This window comes from Aethalodelphis obliquidens, unplaced genomic scaffold (assembly GCF_003676395.1).
Source record: "Aethalodelphis obliquidens isolate GAN/ISIS:26980383/991018 unplaced genomic scaffold, ASM367639v1 scaffold42, whole genome shotgun sequence".
In the NCBI taxonomy this organism is placed as follows: domain Eukaryota; kingdom Metazoa; phylum Chordata; class Mammalia; order Artiodactyla; family Delphinidae; genus Aethalodelphis; species Aethalodelphis obliquidens.
Window position 1 is genome coordinate 1,980,378 of NW_020837986.1, and position 16,096 is coordinate 1,996,473.

Consider the following 16,096-nt stretch of genomic DNA (forward strand, 5'->3'; position numbering starts at 1 on the left):
TGCCTTGCTTACCCTGAGGTAAGTCTAGCATTTATTGAACCCCTAGTATGTGACAATCACTGAGCTATTCCTTTCACATGTTATCACCTCTAATCCTCATAACTTTATGAAATTGGCATTGTTGTTACCGTTTCCATGTTATAGATGACAAAACTAAGGCTCAGTGGAACAAAGCCATTGCCCAAAATTACATAGCCAGTAATCTATGGATGCAGGATTTAAACCCATATCTGCTTAGATCCAAAACACTTTCTTTTTTCTACTTTATAGGTTTTGGGAGAAATCCCACACATGCAGATATTTTATTCTTCATCTCACACCTCATATCCTAGACCAGACACAATGAGTCAAGGAAGACAGAAACGCAGAGAAAACCTGGTACATTTATTTATTTACTGATCAGCAGACATCTCCTGTCGTGTGCCAAGCTTCATGTTGGATGCTGGGGATACATAGATAAAACAGGCCAAATCTTGGCCCCCAAGGAGGTATTGGTCACAGAACCACATCTTCACCAAGGTGCTCTCATTTTTTCGAGGCTTGGCGGAAAAAGGTAATCCCCAAATCACACAGACCAGGAAGTGCTAATTGTATGCAAATGGCGGTGGCACATTTAACTCTGTGGAAAGAAAATAAAGCGGATCCTCAGCACAGGAACAATTTAAGTGACCCTTATATCCTTCCTACCAAGAGGGTCCTTCTGCCACCAGGCCCTAAGTCCTTTGGGATACGTAAAGAGAGAGAATGGTGCTGGAATTGTCGAAACAGTGCCAGTCTTTGATCTAGGAATCAAGAAAAGAATCCAGGCTTTTCACTGGCTCTCTGCTGCAGTCTCCCTCTGGTAAAATCAGGGCATTGGGCCAGATCTACATCTATGCATCTTATTAGACTTCCCTTTGGTTCCAGATAACCCAGACAATCGAAGCCATAACCATAGCAACACTCTCTCAATGCACACAGCACTTTAAGTCTTAAAAAGCACTTTTACATTTAGTATCTCAGTAGATATAATTGTGTCCATTTTACAGATGGGGAAACTGAGGCTAAGAAAGATACAGTCAGTTGCTCATAGGCACACAGTCAGTCAGAGGCAGAGATGACATTAAAAGATAGAACCTTTGCCCCTTGTAACATGCTCCTTCCTCCTGGCTTATTCCAAGAAGCCTTCCTTCCCAAGACCCAGCATTACCTGTCACAGGTGCCCCCTGGCACTTCTTGTCTAAGGAACTCTAAGGGGTGAAGGGTGTTGAAGGGCAGAGGATCTGCTTGGGGGAGGGGGCAGTATTGGGAGACCTCAAACATCCTCCTTCACATGCAAGGGCACCAGGAGGTTGAGACCATATTAGGATACAGGGGGGTGTGGCTCTTGCCAGTCTTCTCCTTATCTTTAACCGGCTGTACACATGAATTCCCACACACCCCCCTGCAACACTGGAGACCCTTCGGGCAGTGGCTGTCATTCAGGCAGTTGTTTATGAGGGTTGGGTCTCTTACACTGGCCAGTAACCACTGGACACTTCCCAGGAGTGAACTTAACTGGTAAAAACAAAGTCACAACTCAGAGGCTTCACCCCTTAGCACATCACCCAAACTCCCAACCCCATCTCCACCCTGTGCATGGAAATCAGTTCTTCCCCAACCTCAGGACCAAAACTGAGGCCGGTGTATGTCCTAAAGGAGACTCCTTCCCACCAAGGGGACCCTAACCAGTGTTGTATGTGTCTGACAGACAGACTGATTCATTAACTGATTGGCCAGCTGGCTGACTGGCTCACGAATTGACCCACTGTCTACCTGAGCATACAGAGCTGGGGGTGGAGGATCCCTGGCTCTATCCCAGCCTCCATCCCAGTTCAGAGGAGCACTCTCTACTTCCTCAGGATGCGTGTCCTCAAGCTCAAATCTCCGTGGTCCCCATTTCCAAGACTCTACTTTCTCACCTGAGTCTTCCGCGAATACAGGATCCCTGCATTCGCGGCCACAACCGTTGTAGCAGCATTTTTGCCTTCGTGGACACTGCCAGTCATTCCAGCATTCAGAGGGTTCAGAGCCAATGCACTTCCTAAGGCGTAGGAAGGGGCAGGCTCCAGATTTACATTTTTCTGAAAGGTAAGAACAAAGGAGGAAGAAGAAGCTGATGCTGAGTCATGACCACAATCCTGGAGAAGGAATCAGCTTCCCAGGAGAGGAGAGAAAACCTAACCCAGGTGGCTGACCCCAAAGGAATAAAGGGAACTGTTAGGATTTTAGTTTCAAGGCAGGTGTGGGGCAGTGCCTAGCTCAGCCAACCACTCAGCCAGGAGGGAGTCAATGGCACAAGAAAGAAGGTATAGATGGTGGTGTGTTACTAGATGTTTTAAGAGGGAGACTTTGTAGAGTTTGCCAATTTGCGTGGTGTAAATATTCCCATCATGGCTAATTTCAAGCTACCAATGTGACATCAACTAGCTCGCAAAAGTCTTGAAGATTTTACAATCAGCCATTGCAAGTCAGTATAGGCCAGGTCCAGTAAGTGCTAACTAGAGCTCATGGTCAGGTATCCCTTGCCCGGGTTTGCCTGGGAGGGAGGCAGCACAGGACAGTGATTCCAGGAGAGGCCACTCATCAGAGATTAAATAAAAGAGAACAGATCTACTGGGAAGGAGATAGAGAAAGAGAGAATGACTGTTAAAATAAGAAACATTAAGAGAAAAAGAGACCAATTTGGAAAATTAAAAAAGATAGTGACCAAAATCATGTGACAGAGAAAAAGAGAGATAAAAAAAAACAAACAAAACAGTAAAGAAGGAGCTATAGAGAAAGAAAAATAAGAAATACAGGGGCTGGGGTAAACAGGTCCATCTGGTGAAAGGTAAATTTCTGGATGTGCAGGAACTCCCTAAGTTGAAGTCCTCAGAGAGATGCTTGAAATTAGGGGCCATAGGCCCGACCATTGGAATGGTGACTTCAAGGTCAGCCCCCAGGCTACAAGGAAGAGGTTATTCCCACTCTGAGCTACCACTGACTCAGGCACCTGCGTATGGCCTGAGAGAGTCCAACTCACCTTTGAGACCACCTTCCACAACCCAGGGCGTCAGGAATCCAAAGGCAAATATCACCAGGAAGACGGTAAGGCTGCTAGGCTTCATCCTGAGGGCAGGTGGAGCTGTGGTAGCCAGTGCTGGCTTCACCCTTTATACCTGCTCCTACGAGTGTGGTCCTGCCAGAACTGCCCTGAGCCCTCCCAGCTGCTATTTCATAAGCCCAACATTCAGGTGAGGAAAGGGACCACGTCATCCCGAGTGTTGCTGGCTGTTTCTGCCCTTAGGCAAGAGTGTGAGGCCTAGGAAGGGAAATGTAGGACTTGGAGGGGGAGGTGTCACCAGGCTGGTCAGGAAGCCATTCAGGAACAAGCTAGAGGACCACCCACCTTTAGGGTGGAATAGGGGAGGGGGCAAAGAGGGCAGAACAGGGCATTACAAAGGAGCTTCTTAGGGGCTTCCCTGGTGGCACAGTGGTTAAGAATCTGCCTGCCAATGCAGGGGACATGGGTTCGAGCCCTGGGCTGGGAAGATCCCACATGCTGCGGAGCAACTAAGCCCTTGCACCACAGCTACTGAAGCCCACACACCTAGAGCCCATGCTCTGCAACAAGAGAAGCCACCACAATGAGAAGCCCAAGCACTGCAATGAAGAGTAGCCCCCCCCAACTAGAGAAAGCCCACGCAGCAACGAAGACCCAACGCAGCCAAAAATAAGGTAAATAAATTAAAAAAAAAAAAAAGGAGCTTCTTAGAAACCTGAAGCAATCAGCTAGCTGGGACGTCTCTAAGAGCCCTGACTTTTTCCCACACTCTGGGACTCTTGGGCGTTGCCAGATTTGTTGCAACAAAGACCTAACGCAACCAAAAATTAAATAAATTAATTTAAAAAAAAAAAAAAGGAGCTTCTTAGAAGCCTGAAGCAATCGGCTAGCTGGGACGTCTCTAAGTGCCCTGACTTTCCCACACTCTGGGACTCTTGGGCGTTGCCACATTTGTTGCCAGATTACCCAGCATCACTCTCTTCCCTGAATGGCAGGTGACATTTTCTCTTGCTTTCTCCTGGCTTGTTTCGATGTAATACCTGCAGTGCCAGCCACACAGAGAGTCCTTGCTGAATGACAGGTGAAGAGGAGACAGCAAGCAAAACCTCTTTGGGCCTCAGCCTTCCCAGCTGTGAAGTAGGAATAATAGTAACTGACTAGATCACAGAGGGGGACTTGAGTTGAAAAGGGTGGAAGGACATTGAAGGGTGAACACACTACCCCTTAGCACTGTGGTTGGAAGTGAAATTAATGTGAAGCCAATCACATTTAAGCCACATTTCCTGAGATAAACCAACAGGGCTCTTCTCAGCAGTCAGCTGAATAGCAAGTTAAAAAAGGAGTGTTAGGGCTTCTTTGGTGGTGCAGTGGTTGAGAGTTCGCCTGCCGATGCAGGGGACGCGGATTCGTGCCCCTGTCCAGAAGATCCCACGTGCCGCGGAGCGGCTGGGTCCGTGAGCCATGGCCGCTGAGCCTGCGCGTCCGGAGCCTGTGCTCCGCAACGGGAGAGGCCGCAGCAGTGAGAGGCCCGCGTACCGCAAAAAAAAAAAAGGAGTTAACATGCTCAAAAAATTCTCCCACACCCTAGAATTACCCCCACTGCTTTTTCATGATTATAGTGGACATTTATTGGACATTGGCTACATGGCGAGAAATTCATATGGGACAATTCTGAACAGCAAAAGAAAGCCTATTAAGATGAAACCAAGGAAAAAATGCATGAAATACAGAAAATAGAACGTAGGAGCAGAAAAGAAGAGCGGCCCCATGATGATGGTGACAGAAAATAACAGCATGACAGTTGAGTGCCAGAAATACAGACAGAACAAACTAGAGGTTACCAGTGGACAGAAGGGAGGGGGGAGGGGCAATATAGGGGGAGGGGACTAAGAGGTACAAACTATTATGCATAAAATAAGCTACAAGGATATACTGTACAACCTGGGGAATAGAGCCAATATTTTACAATAACTGTAAATGAAGTATAAACCTTAAAAATTGTGAACCACTATATTATACACCTGTAAATTATATAATATTGTACATCAACGCTACTTCAACAACAAAAAATTTTTTTAAAGAAATTTAAGGAGAAAAAATAAAAGCATTACAAATTTGCTATTTAAAAAAGGAAAAAAAGGGACTTTCCTGGTGGTGCAGTTGTTGAGAGTCCGCCTGCCAATGCAGGGGACACGGGTTCGAGCCCTGGTCCGGGAGGATCCCACATGCTGTGGAGTGGCTGGGCCCGTGTGCCACAATTGCTGAAGCCCGTGTGCCATAGCTACTGGGGCCTGCGAGCCTGGAGCCCATGCTCCGCAGCGGGAGGGGCCCGCGTGCTGCGGTGAGGGTTGGCCCCTGCTTGCTGCAACTGGAGGGGGCCCGTGCACAGCAACGAAGACCCAGTGCAGCCAAAAATAAATAAATAAATAAGAAAAACAATACAGAGCTACCAGCCCAGATTGGAGGGAGTCAGAGGGCTCCAGGAAATTCATCTTCTGGAAGGTGAAATTAATAGAACATCTATGAGTATGATATAAATACACACACATATGAATACATGGAGAGGCGATTTGGGGGATTTGTGGTTGAATAGGCAATACATATATAGAAAACCAAGCAAACGCAAAACCAGACAATTTTTTCACATCAGAGAAAATTAAAAAGCTGTGCCAGAAGGGAAAAGTGGTTTGGTTTACTACATAGTTCAACTGTAACAAGTGTTTACATAGTCATAATACTGTAAACAGTAGTGCTGATGAAATCACAATTATCATATAACATTGATGGGAGGGAGGGGAGTGGAAGTGCTGGAGGTGTAGGGAGCAAAGAGGTGGACAAAAATCTCGTTTTCAGTCCTGGGAAGTCAATGGATTATATCTAAAACTGAAAAGTCGAGATGTAACATTATTATTACAATAATGAATGTTACTTAGAGACAGGGATACAAGTGTCAAGATGATAAACTAAAAGCGGTCCCCTCTAGGGGGAGGGTGGTGGTAAGCAACCTCTATGCTTCACAACATGCTTTGTAAACTATGTGACTCTTTAGTCTATTTGCATGTATAACTTTGACAAAAGTGAAAAGTATTTAAAAAGAGAGCCTGTTATCTCACATAGCTCCCCATGAAGATGTACAATCACCCAGGCAAAGCACTAAGCATTATTCTGCTCACAATAGGGTTCTTTTATATGAAAGACTCTGAATTGGGAGCCCTTGGTGGCCTGTCTTTTCATTTACTTAACAGTGTTTTCTCAAAGAGCAGAAGTTTTTAATTTTGATGACAGCCCACTCAATATTTTCTTCATCATGCTTTTGGTGTTATATCTGAGAAATTATTGCATAACCCAAGGTCGCAAAGATTTTCTCCTTATGTTTTCTTCTGCAGGTTTTTGGACTTCCCAGGCTCCAGAACAGTGAGAGATAAGTTTCTGTTGTTAAGTCAAGCCAGTTTGTGTTATTTTTTTTTTTATAGCAGTCTGAGTGGATTAAGACATGTAGCTTTACAGTAAGTCTCTTTTGTTTTTTTTCTAAGCATTTTTTAGCAATAAAGTATTTTTTAATTAAGGTCTTGATTTCAGCCAAAATTTTTGGCTATTTTTGATGATTAGATCTTATAGCTATTAACCCTTCTGTGCCCTGTCCATAGTCCCAGGGCACTCTCCACTCCAGTACATGCCAGTGGCATCTGCTATAATCCTGTGATACTCTGTCTGAGGGGTTTCAGGGAGCAGCCATCAGCAAATGACAGATTGGAGTTGGAGGATAAATACCTCCTCTTTCTCATCCAGGGTGGGAAATTCTAAGGCAAGTTCTATAAAATCTTCCAGAGTTTTCCAACAGGATGAGCCCCAGTTGCCCACAGCAGTAAACTTCTCAGCACTGCACACTTTTTGGCTTCCGTCCATTCCCCATCTCACAAACCCATTCTCTGAAAAATGCTTCTGGATCACTTCCCAAGTAAATTATTTGTCCTCAAATTATTGCCTCAGGGTCTGCTTCCAGGAGAACTCAACCAAAGATAAATCCCAGCATCTAGCTCAGTAACAGGCCTGTGTAGACTGCAATTGTCGTCAGAAGGATGACGATTGCTATACAGTTTGGGAACCTGACATATGATATGTGTGTTGAATGAATGAAACAATAAATGATTCACTGAGTGAACCCATGAAGGAAGCGCTATTAGCCACGCTCCAATCCCTCCCTCCCAGTTCATGCTAGTCCTTGGGGACAGTCATCTGTGTCCAAATTTTTACAGTGTTCCTTTCACACATTTGGAAAAGGTTCTCTGAAATATTCCAACAATCTCTAAGGGGAATGGAGGACCACTTCGCCATGAGGCTGGCTACTTGAGATAGTGGTCTCATGCCAACAAGTTGGTGGTGGGCAGCAGGGCTGAAACCTGCCAAATTGGGCCAAAAGATAGAGACTGGGAAACATGGTGAAAACAAGGGAGGATAACATCAACCACACCCTTTCTCTACCCGTCATCTACTGGATGACAACTGTGGCCGTCAGATCTCCTCCCATCAGAAATGAGCTTCACAGGTGAATTTCTTCCTGCAGGGTTTTCTTCCTCTCCAGCTCTTCCCAGATGGATCTTTTGAAATTTACGTAAGGTTGGAATGTCCTCGCAAACATCCCCATAATTCTGTTGAGTCTGTGGATATAAACTTGTACAATGTTATGCCAGTGAGACTTCACAATTGTTTGTTAATGCAGCACGAAGTACATGATTATGTGTGCGCTTGGATATGTATTTGGTCTCATATAATCATGTATGCAAACTGAAATAAGATATCCATTTTCAGTTATCAGATTGGCCAGAGTTTTACAGTCTCACAATGTATTATTAAGCTGTGGGGAAACAGAGACATATATTGCTGGCAGAAGGGAAAATCGGTTCATCCACTTGGCAGAATTGCTTGTTTTTTTCTACAAGAACAACCTAGCCTTGCCAAAAGGAAAAACCTAAAAGCAATTTGAATTTTAAGTATTGTCAGGGAGGAAGAAAGTTTTCTCCACCCTTTCTAGGTTCTTCCGGCTAGTCTATGAATTAAATTGACATGAGGCAGATTAACAGGTGAAAATCAAACAAAAGCTTAATAACACGTACACATGGGAGAGACCCAGGAAAACTGAGTAACTCGCCAGAATGACTGAAGCCCTCACCTTAAATACCATGTTCAGCTAAAGACAAAGGAGGAAGGATGTTGGGGACAGCAGTTTGGAATTTCAAACAGGAGGAAAGCAATTCATATGGAGATGGAGAAGCAAATGTTTGGTAAACAAATGTTTGCTGGGCCGTACAGAAATAATGGACACATAGAGGAATTTAAAAAAAAACAAACAGACCTTGCTAGGTTCCTTCCTGTCTACACACTTAGTTCATACTACAGTTTTCTCCAGTGATATCTCCCTTCATGGAACATGTCCTCTATCTACATTTCTTTTATTTATTTTTAAAATTTTATTTATTTACTTATTTAAGTATAGTTGATTTACAATGTTGTGTCAGTTTTGAGTGTGCATCAAAGTAATGATTTAGTTATGCATGTATCTATGTCTACTCTTTTTCAGATTCTTTTCCCTTATAGGCTATTACAAAATATTGAGTATAGTTCCCTGTGCTATACAGTAGGTCCTTGTTGGTTATCTATTTTATATATAGTAGTGTGCAAATGTTAATTCCAAACTCCTAATTTATCCCTCCCCCTCTTTTCCCTTTGGTAACCGTAAGTGTTTTCTATGTCTGTGGATCTATTTCTGTTTTGTATATACGTTCATTTGTATCATTTTTTTTAAAGATATGGTATATCTTTGGTATATGGTATATATATATATATATATATATATATATATATATAATGGAATACTACTCAGCTATAAAAAAGAATGAAATAACGCCATTTGCAGCAACATGTATGGACCTAGAGATTATCATACTAAGTGAAGTAAGTCAGACAAAGACAAATATCATATGATATTGCTTATATGTGGAATCTAAAAAAAAAAGTGTTATCTACATGTCTTTTAGGCAATTAGAGGGAAGGTCAAAGGTTCTTCCTGAGTCTTTTGGGCCTTAAAAATAATCAGCCTAAATTAATCTTCATGCCAAAGAGGCACGATTTGGGGTGGCAAATTTTGCTTGCCGACAGTATGCATAGCTTAGGGGAAGAGCATGCCCACTGGTACTAGGATTCATGCTATAGGAGAGAGGCTCTATGTTAACACCCACTCCCAGCTACCAGGGCAGACTCTATGAATCACAGATGCTGGGCATGTAGAGAGAACCATGTGCTTTTTATTCATTCTCTGATCAAAACACATTTTCTGTGCTCAGCTCGTTTTTGGGTGTCAGGGCTACACAAAAGACCAGACACAGAGGAAGTATTCATGGTAGAACCGAGGCTTCAGTTTGGAATGCCCGGTATTACAGGTTTCATAGGAACGGACTCCCTGGATCACTCATACCAGGAATCCTCAGCTTCACCACATGGGCAATAATCCGTCTGCAGAAAGAACATTCGATGAGAGCTTCCACTGTGGGACAGCCACCTTACCTCCAGATCCTCCACCTTAAGGGGGACCTCTGGCCGTCAAGTTCCAAGACCACTTGGGGCAGGAAAGAAGAGGCACGACGTGGCAAAATGAAAGGATCCCTGGTCTTGGGGTCAATCCTAGCTATTCACTGACTCAGGATTCTCATCAGGAAAGTCAGGACACTGGCTGGAGGAGTCTTGAGGGGCCCGCAACTCTGGTGGTGCTGCTGGGCTTTAATCACCCAAAACCCAGAGGAGGAAATCAGTGCCCACAGCACTTTATGGATGACAAAGCCCTGGGTAGGACGTCATACGGATGAATGTGGTCATGTCCATTTTGCAGAGGGAAAAACTGAGGTTCAAAGAGATACAGTCATCCTCCATAATCATACTGTAAACAAGAAGCAGTTTTTATTCCACTTCAAGGTTCCTGTGCCCTGGACCACAGCTGCCTGCTTCTTTTCCAGTCTAAGATGACCTTCCTTCTAGGGCCTTCGGAGGGGAGAAAGCACCGTGCCAGGTAACCCTGTGGGGAATCTTGCCTGGGGCAAGGGTGGTGTTAATTGCAGGTAGGCCTCGCAAAGGCTCTGCCAGAAATAACTAGGCAGGCGACCACTCGCCATAGGTCTGGGGTACCGGGATACTGAGGCCAACTGGATCGAAGGACTTTGATCTGAGCTTGGACTTCCTCCTTGCCCTCTATGGGGTAAATACATTGCTTGCCTACACAGGACGTTGCAACATTTAGAAACACTTCTTCACTGGCTGTTGTTGACATTCATCTCGGCAGGAGGACCTTCTGCAGTTGCTTGGCTCCACAAGACACCTTCCAACCTTCTCCTTAACTGATAGAGCAGGGCTGCAGGTTGTAGTCTGAAAGCTACCTCCTGACCCATCAAAGCTGCTCTCTCTTCCAGGGCTCATGCCAAAAATGTCTGAGATGGGAGCACTGCCCCAGGTGACTGGCTGCGTTGAACACTGTTGCTGCCATGCCCAGGTTCCTTCAATACCTTTGATTGTCTCCATATGGCTATGACCCAGATTAGTGTTTTGCTGCTAAGGACTCACTCTGAGACTTTGCCCAGAGGAAGAACCAAAAATGCCTGGGACTTTATGTGATCTCGCCTCAGCTCCTAGGCAATGTCTGACCAGTATGGGAGTTTGTAAAAAATGTAAAAAATCCCTGTTTTTAATGCTTCAAAGATCCCTGTGGGATCAGGCTGAGGCTGGGACTTCCTCTGAAATCATGCCATTGCTTTGCTTCTTCCCCTCAACCCCTTACGAGTTTCTCCTGGGTGCTCTCGAGCCCTTGGCTTAAGTTTGCTCCTAAGAGAACACACCTGAGATGTTGACTCTGGGGGAGCTCTTGCTGAAGGACTGGGAGTGGGGATGATACTGAAGGACAGGGAAGCCTAGCAGAGGGAAAAGGGCAGAGAGCCCCTTCCTGTGGGTCTGGACCAAGTGGAAGATGGATTGGGGACGTTGAAATAAGCCTGGATCTCCTCTTTAGCTTTCACGAGGGAACACACATGTGCCCACACCTGCCCTTGTGGCCCTCGAGGTTATTACCCCGGCACTAACTGTCCTTCTTACATTGGTGAAGCGGATAGAGTCTCCTGCCCTTGCCAGACACTCCTGGGCATTTCCCAGGCTCCGCCTCAACTGGACAAGGCAGAGGTGCAGGTTACAGGAGGTCCTGATCTCCTCATGCTGCAAAACCCCAGCCCTGGGTCTGTGCTTTAGTAAAGAATTCAACCCTTTCCACATCTCAGACCCCAAACGGAGGTCCACACACCTCCTGGAAGAGCAACCGATTCCTTTAGGGTCCCCGCAAGCAGTGCTGGTGGCTGGTGGCATGTGGCACTGACGGACAGATTGTCTAAATGACTGACTGGGTCACCAACTGACTAACTCCCAACTGAAGTGGACACCTAGATCCAGTGGGAACTACTTTTTCTGGGCAGGACCTTCTCTTTGGAATATGAGATGTCTATAGAATTCCCAAGTGATGCAACAGAGGCCAGGGCGGTGTCTCTTCTCCCTGGGCACTGCCCAGCATATGGCATCATTGGTGAGGAATCTGCAGACGGATTATTGCCCATGTGGTGAAGCTGAGGATTACTGGTATGAGTGATCCAGGGAGTCCATTGTCACATCTCCTAATTTTTCTTCAGTTGTCAAATCTCTCTCTGCCCCCCTTTTACAAGGATACTTGTGATGACGTTTAGGTTCATTCAGATTATACAGGATAATCTTCCCATATCAATAATCAATATCCTTAATTTGACCACATCTGCAAAGCTCCTTTTGCCGTATAAGGGAGCATTCGTAGCTTCCATGGATTAGGATGTGAGCGTCTGTGGGAGCCATTATTCGGCCCATTAGTCATTTCCATTTTGTTTTCTATGAGATGCCTCTCCAGGAGTGTTCCATTCTTTTGCTCCAGTTTTGGGCCTTTCTTTTCCATGATCCTGGCAATTATTATCTTGGCTCCTTTCCTATATTATTCCTGGATTTCATCTCTCTCTCTCTCTCTCTCTCTCTCTCTCTCTCTTTGTTGTTACATCCTGCATTTTATTGGAGCACATTCTCCAGTAGATTCCTGAGGAATGGTACCTAGGAAGAAAATATTTTGAGACATTGCACTTTGGGAAACATCTGTATTTTACCTTCACACTTGGTTGATATTTTGGCTTAGAATAAGATTATAAATAATTTCACTCAAAAATTTGAGAATATTGCTTTTGTTCTGACTTCTGGTGTTCCTACTGAGAAGTCAAATGCCATCCTGATTCCTCATCCTTTGAATGCGATGTGACTCTCTTTCTCACCCATCTCATAGCTTATAGAATCTTCTCGTTATCCTTGATGTACTGTTTCACAATGATTAGCCTTAATGTAGGTGGTTTCTGTTTTGTTTTGTTTTGTTTTATGTTTGTGAACTGGGTACTCACTAAGCATTTCAATTCTGGGATGTTTTATAATTTCTTTTTTTTAAAATAATTTCTTTAATAATTTTACCACCACCATTTTTGTGATTCCTTTTCAGAAAGTTTCATTAGCCAGATTTGATCTCAGTGATTGATTCTCTAAATTTCTTATTTTTCCATCTTATTGCCATCTCTCTAACTTGTAATTCTAGTCTCTGAATGGTTTCCTCATATTTATTTTCCCCCACTCTTTTTAGAATTTTTAACCTCATCTGTCATTATTCTCATTCTTTGATTGTCCTTTTTAAAAACTATCATTCATGTTGCAGCAGTATCTCTTCTCCTCTGTTCCTTGCACAACCTCTGGTTCCTTTGGTCCTTTTTTTTTTTTTTTTTTTTTGCGCTACGCGGGCCTCTCACTGTTGTGGCCTCTCCCGTTGCAGAGCACAGGCTCCGGATGTGCAGGCTCAGTGGCCATGGCTCACGGGCCCAGCCACTCCGTGGCATGTGGGATCTTCCCGGACCGGGGCACGAACCCGTGTCCTCTGCATCGGCAGGCGGACTCTCAACCACTGCGCCAACAGGGAAGCCCCATTTATTATTTTTAAAAACCATATGTGCATTTGATAAACTAAAAAATGCACTAACACCTTCTCAATAGAGAATCTCAAAGGCTTTTCCATTAAGATTAAGGAGAAGGTGAGGATGTCCACTAACTTCACTACTATTTCATATTGTATTGGAAGAAATAGCCAATGTATTGCACAGGATTTTAAAAATTAGAAATAAAATTATCATTGTAGATAACATGATCGTGTATCTATAAAAGCCGAGAGATTCCATGTTAAATCTAATGTGTATAAATGATAAAATCATTTAAAATATTTTATATTAGCATCAAAAATCACTGATGTTCTTACACATAAACAAGAAGTTAGAAGATTTAATGTAAGAGAACGTCCCATTTACAATACAACAAAACACTTAAACACTAGAAATAAATGCCATGGGAAAATATCAAAATTTTAAAATATTTCTCAAAGACTCAAAAGTATACTTAAATGGGAAGACATCCCTTGTTGTTGGATGGAGTGATTACAGCATAATAAAAATGTCAAATTTCTTCGTTAATATAATGTCAATAAAGTACCAATAATTTTTGAGGAGTTGATTCTAAACTTCATATAAAAGTAGGAAACCCCTAAAAAAGAAAATCATCAAAAAGACTAGCCGTACCATATGTTAGAAGACACTATAATGCCCCTATAGTTAAAGCACTGTGGTATTGGTATATGAATAGAAAATTACACATTGAAACTATCCTGTTTCCTGCCTGCCAGACTAGCAAAAATTCAAGAGCTTGACAACAAACTCCATCAACAAGGCTATGAAGAAATAATCTTTCTCAGACATAGCTGGTAGGAATCCAAAATACTGCAGTTCCTGGGGATGGGAACTGAGCAAATGTTTAACAAAACTACATGTTTTTATCCTTTCAACAGTCTAACTTCTAGGAATCTACCCTGAAAACATATGTCAACCATCACGCTAACATAATTTGTAACGTCATTCATAATGGCAAAGGATTGCTTATCTGTGCAGGACAAGGAAATGGGATGAGTAAACTGTGATATAACCACACAATAGAATATTGGGGCACTATAGAATGAGGAAGTTCTCTAAGAGCTGAGATGGAGTAATTGTCAGTTATATTGTTTAGTGACAGCGATGTATAAAGTAAGATATCCTTCATGTAAGAAACAAATCCAAATAAGAATATATATATATATATATATATATATATATATATATATAATGAAAATATAAGAAAGATAAACCAGAAAGGAATAAAATTGTTACCTATAAGGGTTGGGTGGAAGTGGAGTGAAGGATAGGGATGGGAAAAGACTTCTATGACTGTATCTTTTTATGTAATTTTGATTTTCCCTCCAGCTTTATTGAGGTATAATTGACATAAAACATTGTGTAAGTTTAAGGTGTACAATGGGATAATTTGATACCCTTATATACTGTAAAATGCTTACCACAATAAGGTTAGTTAGCACGTTCTTTATCTCACATAATTACCATTTTATTGTAATTTTACCATTTTATTACAGTGAGAACCTTAAAGCTCTACTTTCATAGCAACTTTCAAGCGTACAATAGTTTTGTTAACTGTAATCACCATGCTGTACATCGATCCCTGAAAATTACTCATCTTTTGGGGGTAACTTATTCATCTTTTGACTGGAAGTTTGTACTCTTTGACCATCGCCCATTTCCCCTACCACTCAGCCTCTGGCAACCACCATTCTAAGCTCTGTTTCTGTGAGTTCGATGTTTTTAGATCCCACGTTTAAGTGAGATATTTGTCTTTCTTTGTCTGACTTATTTTACTTAGCATAACGCCCTCTAGGTCCATCCATGTTGTTACACATGGCAAAATTTCCTTCTTTCTTTTTTTTGGCTGGACAATATTCCATCATGTATGTGTACCACTTCTTCATCCATTCATCTGTCAGTGAATATTTAGGTTATTTTCGTGTCTTGGCTACTGTGAATGTTGCTGCAATGAGCATGGGAGTACAGATATGTTTTCTAGATAGTGATTTTATCTCCTTTGGATATATACCCAGAAGTGAGATTGCTGGATCATATGGTAGTTCTGTTTTTAATTTTTTGAAGAACCTCCGTATTGTTTTTCATAGTGACTGCACCAATTTACATTGCTGCCAACAGTGCATGAGGGTTCCCTTTTCTCAACAATACTTGTTATTTCTTGTCTTTTTATGGTGGCCATTGTAACAGATGTGAGGCAATATCTCATTGTGGCTTTGGTTTGCATTTCCATGATGATTAGTGATGTTGGGTTCCTTTCCATGTACTTGCCATTTGTATGTCTTCTTTGGAAAAAAGACTATTCAAGTCTTCTGTCCATTTTTTAATTGGATGGTTTGGTTTTATTTTTGCTATTGATTATATGAATTCTTTATAGATTTTGGATATTAGCCCCCGTATCAGATATACGATGTGAAAATATTTTCTTTCATCCCGTAAGTTACCTTTTCATTTTGTCGATTGTCGATTTTGCTGTGCAGCTTTTTAGTTTGATGTAGTCCCACTTATTGATTTTTGCTTTGGTTGCTCTGATTTCGGTGTTGTATGCAAAAAATCATTGCCAAGACTGATGTCAAGGAGCGTTTTCTCTATGTTTTTTCCTAGTAGCTTAATGATTTCAGGTCTTAAGTGTAAGTCCTAACTCCATTTCAAACTAATTTCTGTGAGTGGTGTAGATAGCGGTTCAATTTCTTTCTTTTGCATGTGGATATCCAGTTTTCCCAGCGCCATTTATTGAAAAGACCATCCTCTCCCCACTGAGCATTCTTGGCTCCCCTATCAAACATTAATGGATCATATATGTGAGGGTCCATTTCTCGGCTTTCATTCAACTGTGTCAGAGAGGTACGGTCACCCTCCCGAGGCAATATGTCAGTCAGAGGCAAAGCTGACATTCAGACCGAGGTCTCATGAGCCCTGAGCCAGGGCTGCTTCTCTAAGC

At 42.8% G+C, this 16,096-nt stretch overlaps 1 protein-coding gene across 1 annotated transcript; it reads right to left on the reverse strand.

Moving 5' to 3' along the window:
- Positions 1 to 363: 363 nt before the first annotated feature.
- Positions 364 to 3,176, reverse strand: LOC113605148 (antileukoproteinase-like). The gene is made up of 3 exons (XM_027078225.1): positions 3,044 to 3,176; positions 1,941 to 2,102; positions 364 to 619 (listed from the first exon to the last, which is right to left on the reverse strand). Exons 1-3 carry the CDS (start codon positions 3,126 to 3,128, stop codon positions 585 to 587), a joined length of 282 nt encoding a protein of 93 aa, XP_026934026.1. The 5' UTR covers positions 3,129 to 3,176; the 3' UTR covers positions 364 to 584.
- Positions 3,177 to 16,096: the final 12,920 nt, after the last annotated feature.

Bases quoted from the DNA above. Each gene is read 5' to 3' on its own strand.
- LOC113605148 (XM_027078225.1), bottom strand. From the start codon at position 3,128: ATGAAGCCTAGCAGCCTTACCGTCTTCCTGGTGATATTTGCCTTTGGA. The intron at 2,103-3,043 runs GTGAGTTGGACT...CTTACCTTTCAG, and splicing joins TGTGGAAGGTGGTCTCAAAG to AAAAATGTAAATCTGGAGCC. The intron at 620-1,940 runs GTGAGAAAGTAG...TTCTTTCCACAG, and splicing joins TGTATTCGCGGAAGACTCAG to AGTTAAATGTGCCACCGCCA.